This window comes from Carica papaya, chromosome 3, assembly GCF_054855325.1.
Source record: "Carica papaya isolate Zhongbai chromosome 3, ASM5485532v1, whole genome shotgun sequence".
NCBI classification, from domain to species: Eukaryota; Viridiplantae; Streptophyta; class Magnoliopsida; order Brassicales; family Caricaceae; genus Carica; species Carica papaya.
Genome location: NC_142311.1, coordinates 8,935,481 through 8,950,923, shown reverse-complemented (window position 1 = coordinate 8,950,923; position 15,443 = coordinate 8,935,481). Strand labels below are relative to the sequence as shown.

The following is a 15,443-nucleotide window of genomic DNA, read 5'->3' as shown; positions in this document are numbered from 1 at the left end:
GTGGCAATGTCATTCATGTTAATGTAAATAATAGATTTGGTCAACCACAGCAAGATCAAATTCTTTTTGACAATTGGATAGGATCAGCTATTTAATATTATCAAGTCTTTGTGATGATAGTATATCATCAACTTTTGATTTGAACTTGAATAATTAATCTAGGAAGCAGAGCTATTACATGACTACTTGACTATATTTATACAAAATTTGAACTTGAATGTGGTGGCATGAAACTGAGTTCACACAAGAATCTGTGATCTGCCTAATTCTATTTTTGAAATCCTGTTAGTTTGCTGAGAGTTATCGTTGCCAATGGCTCAGATAGGTAAGCCTGGGTCCTTGCTGATAATTCTTGTGCTATAGAACGCATGGTAGGTCTTGATTCTGGATTGCTGCGTACGCATGCCAAGGCTACTGTGACTATAAACACTACTTCCTCTGCCAATTGGCCTGTTGGAGGTTGCAGTCGCTGATCAAGTATTTCCGTCAGAAAAAATTGTTGACTGTCTGATGATGACATTTTTGTCAATGATGAAAGAAAATTTAGCAGCTCTCCGGGATGTCTTCCCATCATGACTTCTAATGTGACTACTCCAAAGCTGTAGACATCACATTTATCTGTAACGTGCATTGTTTGGGCAAGTTCTGCAGATTAAGAAGGTCGTTTATTTCAAACATCACCTCTGAGTAATATAGCAGAAACAAGGGAAAAAAGTAGTAACTAAAATTGAAAAGTTACCTGGAGCCATGTAGCCATAAGATCCAACAACTGCAGTCCAGTTGGATGAATCTGGGTTCAAAAGCCTAGCAGTTCCAAAATCTGACAGACGAGGCTCAAGATCTGCCTCAAGCAAAATGTTATTCAAGGATATGTCCCTGTGTACGATGGGAGGAGAGCAATCATTGTGCAAATAAGAAATTGCATGAGCCACTCCCTGCACAATTTTCACTCTTGCAGCCCAGCCCAGCTCCAATTCTCCATATAAAACCTCTCTCAGAGTACCCCTCTCTATATACTCATAAACCAGATACAAGCATCCTCTCTGAGAACAGAACCCATACAGCTTTATGATATTTCGATGTCTTGCTTCGGTCAGCATACGAATCTCGTTTTCAAAACTCTGACGGTTCACCAGAGGAATGTCCGAAGAGTCTGACATATGAAGTTTTTTAACTGCAACAACTAGACCTGTTTGCAGCACTGCCTTGTAAACGCTTCCAAAACCTCCTTTACCAATGCAATACTTCTCACTGAAATCTTCAGTGGCCTTCACAATATCCCCAAACGTGAATTTCCCTTCTCTTTCCCATATCATCGATGCATAACTATCATCATTTGATCTACTTTTTCTTTCCTCATCAGTGGGACTGGATTTTTTAGCACGTGTTACAATCACAAGAACAATTGTTGCAACAACTAATACAAGAAATGACACAGGAACAAGGACAGCAATGAGAACTTTCTTTTTGATTCCTGAATTGCTGCCAGTCCCTAAATTTGTGCTGCAAGGATTTAATCCAACCACATCTCCACACAAGTCTGGGTTCCCAATGAAAGATGTTGAACTTGCATCTTGGAAGACGCCATCACTAGGGACTTCACCCGTCAACTCATTGAAGGAGAAATCAAAGACACGGAGACTAACCATGTCGGATAACGCTGGAGGAATTCTCCCTGAGAGATGGTTATGTGAGAGATTGAGTCTTTCCAATGTAGTAAGTCTTCTCAAGTCTTGAGGAATTGCTCCTGAGAGTGAATTGCTACTCAGATCCAACAAAATCTGCAGTGAATTTAAGTTGCTTAGCTCAAATGGAATTTCACCAGACAGATTGTTGTGGCTCAGGTTCAAGCTCAATAATCTGTCGCAATTGCCAAGCTCTTCCGGTATATCTCCGGTCAAATGATTACTCGAGAAATCAAGGTGTGTGAGCTCCTTTAAATTTCCTATACTACTAGGAATTTCCCCCATCAAATGATTTCTGCTCAAACCGAGCTCGAACAACATGCTTAAGTTTCCAAGCTCATCAGGAATCTCCCCTGTCAAGTCATTGGAGTCTAGGGTTAGAAGAGACAGCCGAGACAACTCTCCAAGTGCAGCAGGGATTGTACCAGAAATTCTGTTCTTATCCATTTGCAAATTGGTAAGGTTTTTGCATTCTCCCCACTCTGGAGAGATTTCACCAGTAAACTGGTTGTCATTTAGAGAAATGAATTCCAGAAAAGGATGGATTCCAAAAGCATTCGTGATGCTACCATTGAATTGGTTCATATCAAGCCGTACTCTCGTCAAATTGGTGCAATTCTTCAAGCAGCTTGGCAATGAACCAGTAAATCTGTTACCATTGACAGTAAAATCTTGAAGAGCAAGACCACTGCACAATTCAGGCGGCAGCTCTCCAAAGAAGCTGTTGTTTGAGAAGCTAACAGAGGCCAGATCAGGACTGAATTTTCCAAAATCCTTGGGAATAGTACCTACGAAATTGTTAGTGAAAACTGAAAACCCCTGCAAACTAGTTAGGTTAGAAATGGTCTCTGGCAACTCCCCTTGGAGTTGGTTTGTGTTGACATTAAAAGAAAGCAGGGATTTTATATTTCCAATCTCCGGAGGTATCGTGCCGTTGAGGTTATTGGAGAAAAGCTGCATGGCTTGGAGGTTCGTCAGGTTCCATATTGTGACAGGGATTGGTCCTGAAAGTTGGTTTTCCGAAAGGTCTACTTCAAGCAGATTATTCAAGTTCCCTATCCCGGAGGGAATTGAGCCAGAGAGGTTGTTATTGAACAGATAGAGGATGGTGAGCTTTGTCAATTGGCCAATTTCTTCTGGAATTTCACCAGCGAAGGAATTGTTTTGGAGTTGCAACGAGAACAATTCGGTCCAGTTACCTATTAGAGAAGGTGAAATCTCACCAGAGAGAGAATTATCTGACAAACCAAGCTCAGATATTTTGACCAAATTGGACAATGACAGAGGTAACTCTCCGCTAAGCTGATTCACAGCTAAGGCCAAGAAGGTGAGGTTAGTGCAGAGACCAAGCTCAGAAGGTATGCTGGAATTCAACGCATTCATCCGAAGATCAAGACGTTGAAGAGTCTTTAGCTGGCCTAGAGAAGGAGGAATCCCACCTTGAAAGGAATTTCCAAACAGTTCCAGAAGTTGAAGATTAGATAAGGATCCTATAGACTCAGGAATTGGACCATTGAGCTCGTTATTAGCTATACGAAGATCAATGAGATTGGAAAGCTTAGAAATGTTTGATGGCAAAGATCCTGCAAATGAATTATCACTGAGATTTAGATGTTGAAGGTTGCTGAGATTGGCAAACACAGATTCTGGTATTTGACCATCAAGGGTATTCAAAGACAAATCCAGATAAGTTAAGTTCCGGCAATTGGGTATAAAACCAGGGAATTCTGAGGTAAGTTCATTGAAAAAGAAGCTGAGGCGAGTCAATGAGGGCATGGGGGAAAATTGAGACCAGTCAGGAGTTGTTAAGAAGTTTGATCCAAAGTCTAGGTACCATACCTTTTGAAGATGGCTGAGTTGAAATGGAACAGTACCATTAAGATTGTTGTTAAAGAGACTAAGATAACGAAGCTCTGTCAGATTCCCCAACTCTACAGGCACCTCGTTTTCAAGTAAATTGGTGCTCAAGTCCAAGAAAGTGAGCTCTGAAAGGGTACCAATTGATGATGGTATTGATCCAAAGAGAGAATTGTTGCTGGCATTAAAACTAGTGAGATGAGGAAATTCTGTGAAGTTGAATTCGTCCAGTGTCCCAGAGATGTTTAGACCAGAGAGGTTTACTTCAGAAACATCTCCAGAGGAGTTGCAGATAATGGAAGTCCAGTTGCAAGGGCTGGTAAGGTTGTTGAGGGACCAAGAATTGAGAGAAGGTGGTGGAACAGATAAGGTATTCTTCCATTTGATGAGAGCTTCTGCTTGTGTCCTTGGTGATGATGTGATCTTCAACGGAAGCAAACCTACAAAGAGAATATACAAGAGAATAATAGAAGGTCTTTTGGTTGCTCCCATGATTTGTTTGTTGATTTCCATGTGAATCTCCTAGTTTGATATCTTTAGCATTTATCTGAAGGAGGACACGGAAGAGAGAAGGAGAAACAATGGTGGGACTGGACTGACATCTATGACTGCAACCTAGGAAGACTTTGGAAGAAGTTGAAGACTTTGTAATGGGAACAGATAATGAAGTTTTAGCAGACTACATCTATCCTGTTTAATTTTTATATGATTAATGTCTAAGCTTTCGACAGGGTTTTGGGTATGAAAGAACAGATTCCACAATGTTTGACTGGAAACAAATGTCTGGCTGACTGGCTGGCGGCAGCCATGTTCATCGGCAACTGGGATGTTAATAATTGAGTTTTGGGAATCCTTAATTTGAAACTTTGGGGTAAGTTGGGGACCACACGTTTTGGGCCTGCTAAATTCAGAGTTATCATTTAATTTTTTGTAATAAAAGTTTTCATTATAAAATCTACAACTCAAAATGAAAATTACTTTCTAACCAAAAATAAAAAATTGATTTTAAGGAAAATACATATTTTTAATTAATGCTGAAATTATATATTTATAATGTTTAATAATTACAATTAACATATTAGATTATTTTTAAGAAAATAATAAATTTAGTTATATTATAAAATATATTTTATTAAAATCATGATAATTTTTTTAAAAAAATTTAATTTAAATATACTTGTAAATTAAACATTGTTAACCCACAATTCAGCTCTGTCTGTCAACCTCTAAATCTCTTATCCCTGAAAGTGTCTGCATCATGAGTAGTTTTATGGAACTTGAAATTAAAGTCAAATGGGGCACAAAATAAATAAACAAATAAAAGTCAAAGAAGATAATAAAGATATAAATAATATACATTATGTAAATAAAATATAAAAATATTAAAAGCTATATAATACGAGTATGAAATCTCCCAAGAATCTTCTTCCTCCACTCTACAATTAACCCCTGTGAGTTAAAATTTGGACCAACTAGAAATGTTATTGGAATTTTCAAAGGATGCTTGGGAATTAGTCAATATTTCACAGAGGATGTTTCAAGGACATGGATGGATACATGCATATGCAAATATCTAAAAGGGAAGCCAATTTTTTCAAGTGAGGAAATGAGAGCAGATGACCCAACAAAAGAAAATAAAGAACAAGCATACCTGGAGAGGAAACTTGTTGCTTGTTCATAACACCAAATCCAGCTTCTTTTCATCCAAGAAACAATCTTCAGTTATGTCCTGGCTCAATTCGTCGGATATAATCAGAGAATTCATTTAGAATAATTCCAGTTTGATTTCTCCTCTGAACTTTTTAAAATAAAGAAAGTAAAAGGGGTTTTCATAGGCTAACCACAGCCTCAATTCTTTCCCAGTTTATGATTGTGTGAATCAGTAAATGTTTGCATATGCACATTATGACAGGTCAAAGTCAAACATCTATATATCTTTTCTAAAGTTGTTTTTGAAACTTATCCCATTTCTTACCAATCTATCCATTTCACTAGACCTCACAGACCAAAAAAGAAACAAATTTGCTCAATTTTCCTATTTTTAAGTGATGTCTGAATATGACACCACTTTGCAAACTATGGTCCAGGTCAAACAAAGAACAATAATGCAACAGACAGAGATGATTTCACGTTGGCTCCTGATTCTCTTCCTTGAGCATATATAGTGATGAAAGAAAACGAAGAGTGCCTCTTGAGCAGACACCAAAAACTTTTCAGCTATGAGGACATCAGTGCAGATGGTGCTTCATTTTCTCACCCTCTCAAGTCTTTTTCTGGGAATATCGGCCCAGACAGAAGCAGAAGCTCTGCTCAACTGGAAAAACAGCCTAAGGTCTTCCAGTCTACACAGTTGGAGGATCACAAATAGCAACAGCAGCCCTTGCAACTGGACTGGAATACAGTGCAACGAAGCTGGAAGAATTGTTGGGATAAATCTTCCAGAATCCGGACTGGATGGAACACTGGATAGGTTTGACTTCTCTGCCTTTCCTAACCTTACTTCTCTTAATCTCAATATGAACAATCTGGTGGGAACTATACCTGCGGGGATTGGAAATGCAACAAAACTTACTCTCCTTGATCTGGGTAGCAACAATTTCACAAATCCTATCCCCATTGAAATAGGAAACCTCTTGGAACTTGAAGTGCTTCGTCTATATAACAATTCCCTCACAGGTCGAGTTCCTTACCAGCTAAGCAACCTGCAAAAGGTGTGGTTTCTTAGAATTGGTGCAAACTTTTTAGATGATCCAGACCAAACTCAATTTAAGGGCATGGCATCTTTGACGGACCTTTGGCTTGATTATAATCTTCTAAAGGAGGTTCCTTCATTTATCGCTAAATGCCCAAAGTTAGTATTTCTTGATTTTTCCGACAATCTAATCAAAGGTCAAATTCCAATGCAGCTGCTCAGTCCTCTGGAAAATCTTGAATTCCTTAACCTGACCAAAAATTCATTTGAAGGACCATTTCCCACAGAAATTAAGAGCCTCACAAAACTTCGAGACCTGAGACTGGGGATAAACAAGCTGAATGGCACCATACCAGATGAAATCAGTCTCCTTTCTAAACTTGAAATTCTTGAATTGCATGAGAATCCTTTTGAAGGCCCAATACCTTCTTCAATCGGAAATTTGAAGATGCTTTACCATCTAAATCTTATGTCTTCTGGACTGAATTCCAGCATTCCGGATAAACTTGGCCTCTGCACCAACCTCAATTTTCTTGATCTATCAATTAACAGTCTGACAGGTCCATTGCCTCTTTCCCTGGCTTCTCTAACACAAATTAGTCACCTAGGAATCTCTGAAAATCAATTGTCTGGAGAAATACATCCATCTCTGATATCTAACTGGACACAACTCATTTCCTTACAGCTCCAACAGAATGCTCTATCAGGAATAATTCCACCTGAAATTGGATTTCTAAGCAACCTCAATTATCTGTATATTTATGACAACCAACTATCAGGTCCTATCGCTCCGGAAATTGGAAATCTCTCTAATTTACTAGATCTTCAGTTGGCCGACAACTTTTTGACCGGTTCCATCCCTTCCACCATTGGAAACTTATCAAACCTCACGTGGTTCAGTCTGCATAACAACACAATCAATGGAACAATTCCTCCAGAAATAGGTAATATGATAAGCTTAGAAGAACTTGACTTGAGCGAAAACAATCTGCAAGGAACCTTGCCCTCATCAATAACCAGTTTGGAAAAAATCAAACTTTTCTACGTTTCATTTAACAATCTCTCAGGATCCATTCCCGAAGATTTTGGTCCTATTTCCTTGAAAAACATTAGCTTCGCTTTCAACTTCTTCTCTGGGAAGCTTCCTCCTGGGCTTTGTAGAGGTGGCAATCTCACCTACTTAGCAGCCAATGGAAACAAGTTGGTTGGTCCTATTCCACAAAGTCTTAGAAACTGTACAGGGCTAAACAGAGTCAGACTCGGGCGAAACCTTCTGGATGGAGATATCACAAATGCATTTGGCATATACCCCAACCTCGAATTTATGGAATTGCAAGATAACCAACTTTCAGGTGCGTTATCATCAACCTGGGGGCAATGCAAAAGTCTCTCGGACTTCCGTCTATCTGGTAACATGATAACAGGTAAAATTCCACCAGAACTTGGAAATTTGTTGGAGCTGCAGTATCTAGACCTTTCTCAAAATCAACTGACTGGCAAAATTCCACCAGAGTTGTTCAAAACGTCAGTCCTAACCAGATTAAACTTGAGCAACAACCACCTCTCAAATAAGATACCCAGAGAGATGGGAACACTCTCACACCTACAAGTCTTGGACTTATCAGGTAACAATCTCAGTGGTCCAGTACCAGAAGAACTCGGGGATTGCCAAGCGCTGATACTCTTAAAACTGAATAAGAACAAATTGAATGGGACAATTCCGTTTCAGCTGGGGAATCTAGTGGCCATACAGTCTGTTTTAGACCTAAGTCAAAATTTACTCACAGGAAAGATTCCCCATCAGCTTGGAAGGTTGATAAGATTGGAAATTTTAAATCTTTCTCGCAATCACCTTTCAGGTGAAATACCTTCTGCCCTTCAGGATCTTATAAGCCTTCAATCTGTTGATGTATCATACAATAATCTTGAAGGTCCACTCCCAGACAATAAGGCATTTCAGCAGGCTCCTGCTGAGACACTGGCTGGTAATCCTGGCCTATGTGGTGGAGGACAAGGTTTGAGGCCCTGCAATGAACTCACTTCATCCGGAAACCGTAAGAGCAACAGATGGAAACTGATCATTGCAATAGCAGTTCCCCTGGTTGCTTCAGCAAGTACCTTAATAATTTGTGGAATTTTCATTTTCTGGCGTCATTCAAGAGTTAATCAGGATCGAGATGAAGAGAACAAAACTTCAAATGGAAAGTTCTCATTGTTTGTGTGGAATCACAATAAGAAAATAGAGTTCATGGATATAGTAACTGCAACAAATAACTTTGATAACATACATTGCATAGGAAAGGGTGGACAGGGAAGTGTCTACAAGGCAGCCCTTCTGACGGGTGACATCTTTGCTGTAAAGCGCCTTCACCCTTGGGAGGAAGATGAATTCTCTCACGAAGACCAGATGAAGAATTTAAAGTCCGAGTTGCATGCCTTAACTGAAATTCGACATCGGAATATTGTAAAGATGTATGGATTCAGTTACTTTGAAGGATCCATGTTCCTTGTCTCCGAATATGAGGAGAGGGGCAGCTTGGCTAATCTACTACAGTGGGATGCAGAGAAACTGAATTGGGGTATGAGGCTGAAGGTTATCAAAGGAATTGCTCATGGCCTCTCTTACCTGCACCATGATTGTACACCTGCTGTTGTACACCGAGACATATCAGGAAATAATATCCTCTTGGACACGGATTTTGAACCCAAGATTTCTGACTTTGGGACAGCAAGGCTCCTCAGAGAAGGCGAGACTAACTGGACAACTCCAGCTGGCTCATATGGCTATATGGCACCAGGTATTTCTTCAATCTCACTTCACCATTGAACTTTATGAATCATACACTGCTCACTACTAACAGCAAAACAACACCCGTTGCGATGAACTAAGAAAACGAACCTTAGAAAATATGATCCTAATCCCTGAAAATGCTTCCAAGAATAAGCACAGCAGAGTGCATCTCCTTAAATTCTAATGTTTCCACTAACTCCTTTCTCATGTTCTTCCCTGTTGCAGAGCTTGCATCTACAATGAAGTTGACAGAGAAATGTGATGTATACAGTTTTGGTGTAATTGCCCTAGAGGTCCTAATGGGAACACACCCGAATGAACTCCTCTCTAGTCTCCAATCCACAGGAGGGTATGATCAGCTCTTCTCTGACATTCTTGACAAAGGACTGACACCTCCTTCTGATCAAGTTGCAGAAGACCTTGTTTTAGCAGCAAGCCTGGCTCTAATATGCGTGCGTGAAAATCCAACTTCACGACCCACAATGCATCAAGTGTCGAGAGAATTCTCAGTGAGGACATATCACCGACAATTAGCGCATTTCAATAGACTAACATTGCAGGACGTAATAGATATAGTTCCCAATTGACTAGCAAAACCTTTTTCCTGCCCCTTACCAGTACATGAACCAATCCACGTATATATATGATGTTTGATGAATAAAACAACAATTATGCATGCGTAATTGTTTTTAGGTTAAGTTTCAGTCACATAATATGATTCCAAAGAAAATTCAAGTTGGCATCATAGGAATACTAACACTACCAGAATCTATATGTATTTTCTTTTATTGCTTCTTTTTTTCTTCTTCGACAATTTACGCCCTCATTGGATGACTTGTACGATGATTTATTAATGTCAGATACGGTTAGATATGTGCAAGATTCGCTAATATTTAAATTTAACTATATTTGAATGATGTTTTATTAATATCTGATAGTAGTAACTGTTTTTGTTTGAATTGACAAAATGATATAATTGTATATTTGAACAAATTTCTTATTTTACTTTTATTTTATTGTATATAGTAATAAATTAAAAATATATATAATATTAAAGATAGAGATATATAAATATATATAATAAAATATATTATATACATATGTATATAATTAAAATATTATAGACATGTATAATGTATAAGTAAAAACATAAATACATATATATATGATAAAATATATATATTTAAATATATTATATACATGTATTTATATATAATTAAATATATAAATATATGTATCTATAAAATTAATATAATTAAATATATTATATATATGTATATATAATAAAAAATATAAATACATGAATTCAATTGAATATATAAATACGTGTTTATATATAATTAAATATGTAATACGTGCGCCCGTAATTTGACCCAAATTAAATTTTCTTATTTATAAAGTATATATAAATAATTAAAAAAAATATCTTAATTTAATTTTATTAAAGTTTTTAAGAAAAATAAGTTAGGCAAAAAAATAAAAGCAATTTTGGAAAAGATTGGTGAAATTTTGAGTTTGATTGATGTTTTTTAAAGAAAATTTGAAAATAGGGGGTTAAAATGCAAAAAAGAGAAATTCGGCCACGTGGGATGGCCCAATCAGCAGTCACAACAATTTAGAACACACCGCATGGCAAAACACGCTGACATCAGCGCCATGCAGGAAGCCAAGCGGGCGATCTGTATGCCTAGTAATCCGACTGCCCAGATTTAATCATGTACGCGTGAACGGCTCAAATGCATTATCTCTTTAGGTGCAATCGGAAGGACGAGATCAATCGCGATGAACGGTCCAAATTCGCCCATGCAATTAGGCTAAACAGGCAACGATCGGATGGCTCTACTTGTTCTCCGTCGACGCAAATAGACGACCCAGATCGACGCAAGATAGGTATTTAAATATCGTGTTACAGGAGAATCCTAACCCTAGTCGCGCCTGCCCTCGCCAAAGAAAAAGGACCAGCCACCGGAGAAATAGATTGACCCCCAGCCGCTGTCGCACTAGAGTCATCGCCGATCGCCCAAAAAGGTTAAATTTTGTCCTTCCCGCTCAAAATTCGATTTTGAGTCTCTCTATGGTCATATCAAAGCAAAGGCAACTACGGGTGAGTCGAAAACTGTAGGCAAAGCCTGATAGAGCCGTCGCGGCCGAAACCCTAAAACCCATCTGATGAGCCCCTTCTTGTTTCCTGTTTCACACAATTTTCTAATCATTATGTTCACCATCCTTTTCTATGCAGGTTAACTGAAGAAGAAACCCCAGCCGTAAAGGAGAACCGGCAGAGCTGCCGCACTTGGAGACCCCCCTGCCAGTAGGTTCAGTTTTTTATGATTTTCAAACCAATCAATGTCTCCTAACGTGTTTTTTTTACGGAGATATGTGTAAAACCGGTCAGGCTGAGGTAAACAACCACCGTGGGCAATGAAGCCAATGCCGAAGCACGGTAGCATCGCTATGCCGGAACCCTAAAATTGGCCATAAAGGGTTTTCAACACTAATTTTAGATTTTTATAGTATTTTTAGGTACGTGACGAATATTTTGGATTCCCGCAAAAAAAAATCCAAGAAACTCGGGACTCGTTAGGAGGCGTAGTAAATAGCACGGCATTTTGAAACACCAATCTGGGTAAGGATCCCTCACCCTATTCTCAGTTACGGTAAATTGATTATTAATAATTGATAATTGTGTGTTTTGTAAAAAATTAAAAAAATCCTAAAAATATTACAAGTCATTAATGGAGCTAAAACTGATTAGTTCACATTTGTCCTTATTCCCTATTTATTTTTTTGTACTGTCTAACTTGCTTACTATTATATTGTGCATATTTAAATTGATAGATTTTATAGTCTTTTCAATTATCTAGTTTATTTAGTTTCTCTTATATTTTTTATTTGGTTATCTGGTTACCCGGTTATTAGTTATGATAAATTATATCGCTTACTTAAATGTCATTTAAATTGATTCCTGAATATGAAATGAAATGTTAGTATGTTTTAATTGTTATTTAGATGATGAGAATCTAAATAAATAAAAGCTTAATGGGCATCCTGAAAAATGGTGGATGGACTCAGTACATAGGGAACCTTACCGTGGACATTACCTCAGTCGGACGAGGCTAAGAAGTCCCATATCGAAAAGGTTTTGGGAGATATGGTTCACGTTCATACCAGACGGGGTATTGAGGTGATTGTATTTTGGCGCTCATTACCGAACAGGGTATAGGAACAGCTGGGTTAATTGTCAAATCTTGATACTGGGTCCACGAATAGAGGGATATCCTATGAACCCTCAGGGCTCCCAGTAAGCAAGTTAAAAAGGAAAGATTGTTAATCCGACGGATGAAATTGAAATATCATTTGGTTAATTGTCTTCATATGTTGATTTTAGAAAAAAATCGTAATGTTAAGTATCGAATAAAAAATTTTAAAGTTAAATGTATTTACTTAAAATAAAAGCTTCATTAGTTGTTTCTAATTTTTACCAATCTTTGATTTTCTATATCAGTGATTAATGTGATATTTTTACTATGCTAGTGTAGTTCACCCTTTTATTAATCATTTTAGATCAAAAAACCAAAATCTAGATCCCGATTAATAAGAGGGTTTTGAGTAGTTCACCTCCCGAACTCCCTTCAAATGCTAGTGAATGTTATCCCCAAGATATTTATTTATTCATATTTTTTTTAATTACCGTTTGTCTTTTTATGAACTACATAGAATGGACATTCTCATATCCCTATTAGGCATTTCAATTTATTGTATAAGAAATATAAACTCTAACATTATTATTTGCTTCTGCATTTAAAATATAAATGCATTTTCTTTAAGGTTTCGGGTCTTTATAGTTGGTATCAGAGTTGCGTTCCTCAAAACTATTCCTTACATAAACACTTAAAAACACCAAATAAAAACTATTGTTCAACCCTTCCTTGTGAAATGCACATACAAGGATATGAGGAGAGGAAGACTCCAACTAAACCAAGCAGCCCGGGATGCTTCACTTCGAGAGGATGTTGACCGACTCTTTGAGATGCTGGAGGTATTCATCTCTGCTCAGCAAGTCCGGGAGGAAATGAGGGAGTTGTCTGACCCTCTCCTGCTACCACAATTTGAGTCAATCTTACAGTGGGAAGATTCAGAGCTACCTTGGTACAACCATGCTCCTCCACCGTATCATCCGGTACCACCACAATAGAATCTGGTCCCTCCACCGTATCATTCGGTACTGCCACATGGCCACTCAGTCCCTCCCCAGCACAATCTAGTCCTTCTTCCATGGGATCCAGTTCCACCCATGATGGACTCAACCTATATTGAAAGGTATAAAGGACTAAACTCATTTACCTTTATAGGGGCATCCTCTTTTAAAGAGGCTGAGTATTGGTTGACTGAGACAGAGAAGGTCTTCGCAACTCTTGGGGTGGTTCCTGAACAGAAGATCTTATTTGCCACCTACATGCTCGTGGGAGAGGCAGGTCGTTGGTGACAGCTTAAGCAGGCCACCATGTCCGTTCAGTCACTTGGTAACAGTTCCTGATGGCCTTCAATGCAAAGTACCTCTTAGAGCATCTCCGATATTTGAAGAAAATAGAGTTTGTACATATAGTCCATGGTGATATGACTGTGTTGGAGTATTCTCGAAGGTTCCTAGAGTTGGATCGATATTCCCCTGAGAATATGATGGATGAAGGTAGGAAGTCAAGAAAGTTCGAGTGGGACCTCCGTCCTGAGATCAGATAGCAACTATATGTATTTGAGCTCAGCACCTACACAACCATTCTGGCCAAAGCACAGCTAGTGAAAAGGAACCTTTGCATTTTTCCTCCAGCAGTAGGGAATCTCAGACCTCTGGTTTCACACTATAGACCAACACCCACTGTATCATTTTAGCAGAACAAGAGACCTAGGTTAGTGACTTAGGCTCCTCCTCAGCCTCCAGAAACAGACATGGTAGGACTTACCAACACTATGGTAAAGATCATGGGAAGTGACCTTGTTATCGTCTCAATAATATCTGCCGCATATATTAGAGTGTCCGATACTACACGAGAGAGTACCTGCAAAATCAAAATCAAGTCAGACCTTCTATTCAGGGCAGAGCTTACAACCTCACTCAGTAGAATGTTGAAACCAATCCGGACGTGATACAAGGTACGTACACTATCTGTAATTATCTTGCACATATTTTGATTGATACTATTACTTCATATTCGTTTGTCTCACATGTTTTTATACAAAATTTAAATGTATTACCTAAAAAACTTAATTCTATGTTGTTTATGTCCATTCTAGAAGTAGAACACTACTAAGGAATGTTATATACAAAGCTTGTATTATAAATATAGTAAATAGAAAATTGAGTGTGGACTTGATAGAGATCAATACGGGAGACTTTGATGTAATTCTATTAATGAACTGGTTAGCGGTGTATCACGCCACCGTAAATTGTCTCCATAAGAAACTTGTATTCAACCCTCCTAATGAAGAGTCATTTACAAGTTAATAAAAATTTTAAATATTAATCTCTCATGACAATTTCCTTATTACATAGTAGTTTAACTCAGTTGTTTTCTCTACATTAGGAAAATCTAAGAAAGAAGTTTGCATTCAAGAGATCTCAGTAGTCTAATACTTTCTAGATGTGTTTCCTGATGAACTGTCCGGACTGCCAAGTGGATAGAGAAGTTGAGTTCATCAAAGATCTTCAGTCTAGCACCCAGCTTATCTCGATTACCCCTTACCACATGAGTCGTGTGGAGATGAAAGAGCTAAAAAACAAAATCAATGAACTGCAGGATAATGGGTTCATCCGACATAGTATATCTTCTTGGGATGCTAGAGTCATATTTGCAAGAAAATAGAATGGGATGTTAAGATTATGTATTGGCTAAGGGGATTCAACAGAGGTACGATCAAGAACAAGTACCTCATCCCTAAGATTGATGACCTTTTTAACCAAATGTAGGGTGTTCAGGCCTTCTCCAAAATAAACTTGCATTCGGGTTACCATCAAGTAAAGATTAAGGCAGAGGACATTCCCAAGACAACTTTCAAAATCAGGTACAGACAATATGAGTTCTTAGTCATGCCATTTTGACTAACCAATGCACCAGCCATTTTTTATGGACTTGATGAATAGAATTTTCAAACAATTCCTGAATCAGTTTGTCATTGTACTTATCGATGATATCCTGATCTATTCAAAGAGTTGAGAGGAACACGCTTACTACCTGACTCAGGTTTTACAGGTTCTTAAAAAAAATTGTATGCAAAATTGAGCAAATGTGGGTTCTAACTCAAATAGACTACCTTCCTATGGCACATCATATCAAGATATGAAGTATCAGTGAACTCCAAAAAAGTTGAGGCAGTACTCAGTTGGGAGAAATTGACCTCGATTAAGGAGATTCGTAACTTT

The 15,443-nt window shown here is 38.1% G+C and overlaps 2 protein-coding genes across 2 annotated transcripts; one reads left to right on the top strand and one right to left on the bottom strand.

Annotated features, from left to right (window-relative positions):
* Nucleotides 1-35: 35 nt before the first annotated feature.
* Nucleotides 36-4,361, bottom strand: LOC110807689 (uncharacterized). The gene is made up of 2 exons (XM_022032883.2): nucleotides 740-4,361; nucleotides 36-645 (listed from the first exon to the last, which is right to left on the bottom strand). The coding sequence occupies exons 1-2, from the start codon at nucleotides 4,053-4,055 to the stop codon at nucleotides 269-271; spliced, it is 3,693 nt and encodes a 1,230-aa protein (XP_021888575.1). The 5' UTR covers nucleotides 4,056-4,361; the 3' UTR covers nucleotides 36-268.
* Nucleotides 4,362-5,098: 737 nt separating this feature from the next.
* On the top strand, nucleotides 5,099-9,901 carry LOC110807688 (uncharacterized). Its single transcript, XM_022032882.2, has 2 exons — nucleotides 5,099-9,032; nucleotides 9,251-9,901. The coding sequence occupies exons 1-2, from the start codon at nucleotides 5,762-5,764 to the stop codon at nucleotides 9,610-9,612; spliced, it is 3,633 nt and encodes a 1,210-aa protein (XP_021888574.1). The 5' UTR covers nucleotides 5,099-5,761; the 3' UTR covers nucleotides 9,613-9,901.
* Nucleotides 9,902-15,443: the final 5,542 nt, after the last annotated feature.

Excerpts from the sequence above, each read along its gene's own strand:
- LOC110807689 (XM_022032883.2), bottom strand. The coding sequence starts at position 4,055 with ATGGAAATCAACAAACAAATCATGGGAGCAACCAAAAGACCTTCTATT. Across the intron at positions 646-739 it reads TTATGGCTACATGGCTCCAG|AACTTGCCCAAACAATGCAC; the intron begins GTAACTTTTCAA and ends CTTAATCTGCAG.
- LOC110807688 (XM_022032882.2), top strand. The coding sequence starts at position 5,762 with ATGAGGACATCAGTGCAGATGGTGCTTCATTTTCTCACCCTCTCAAGT. Across the intron at positions 9,033-9,250 it reads ATATGGCTATATGGCACCAG|AGCTTGCATCTACAATGAAG; the intron begins GTATTTCTTCAA and ends TCCCTGTTGCAG.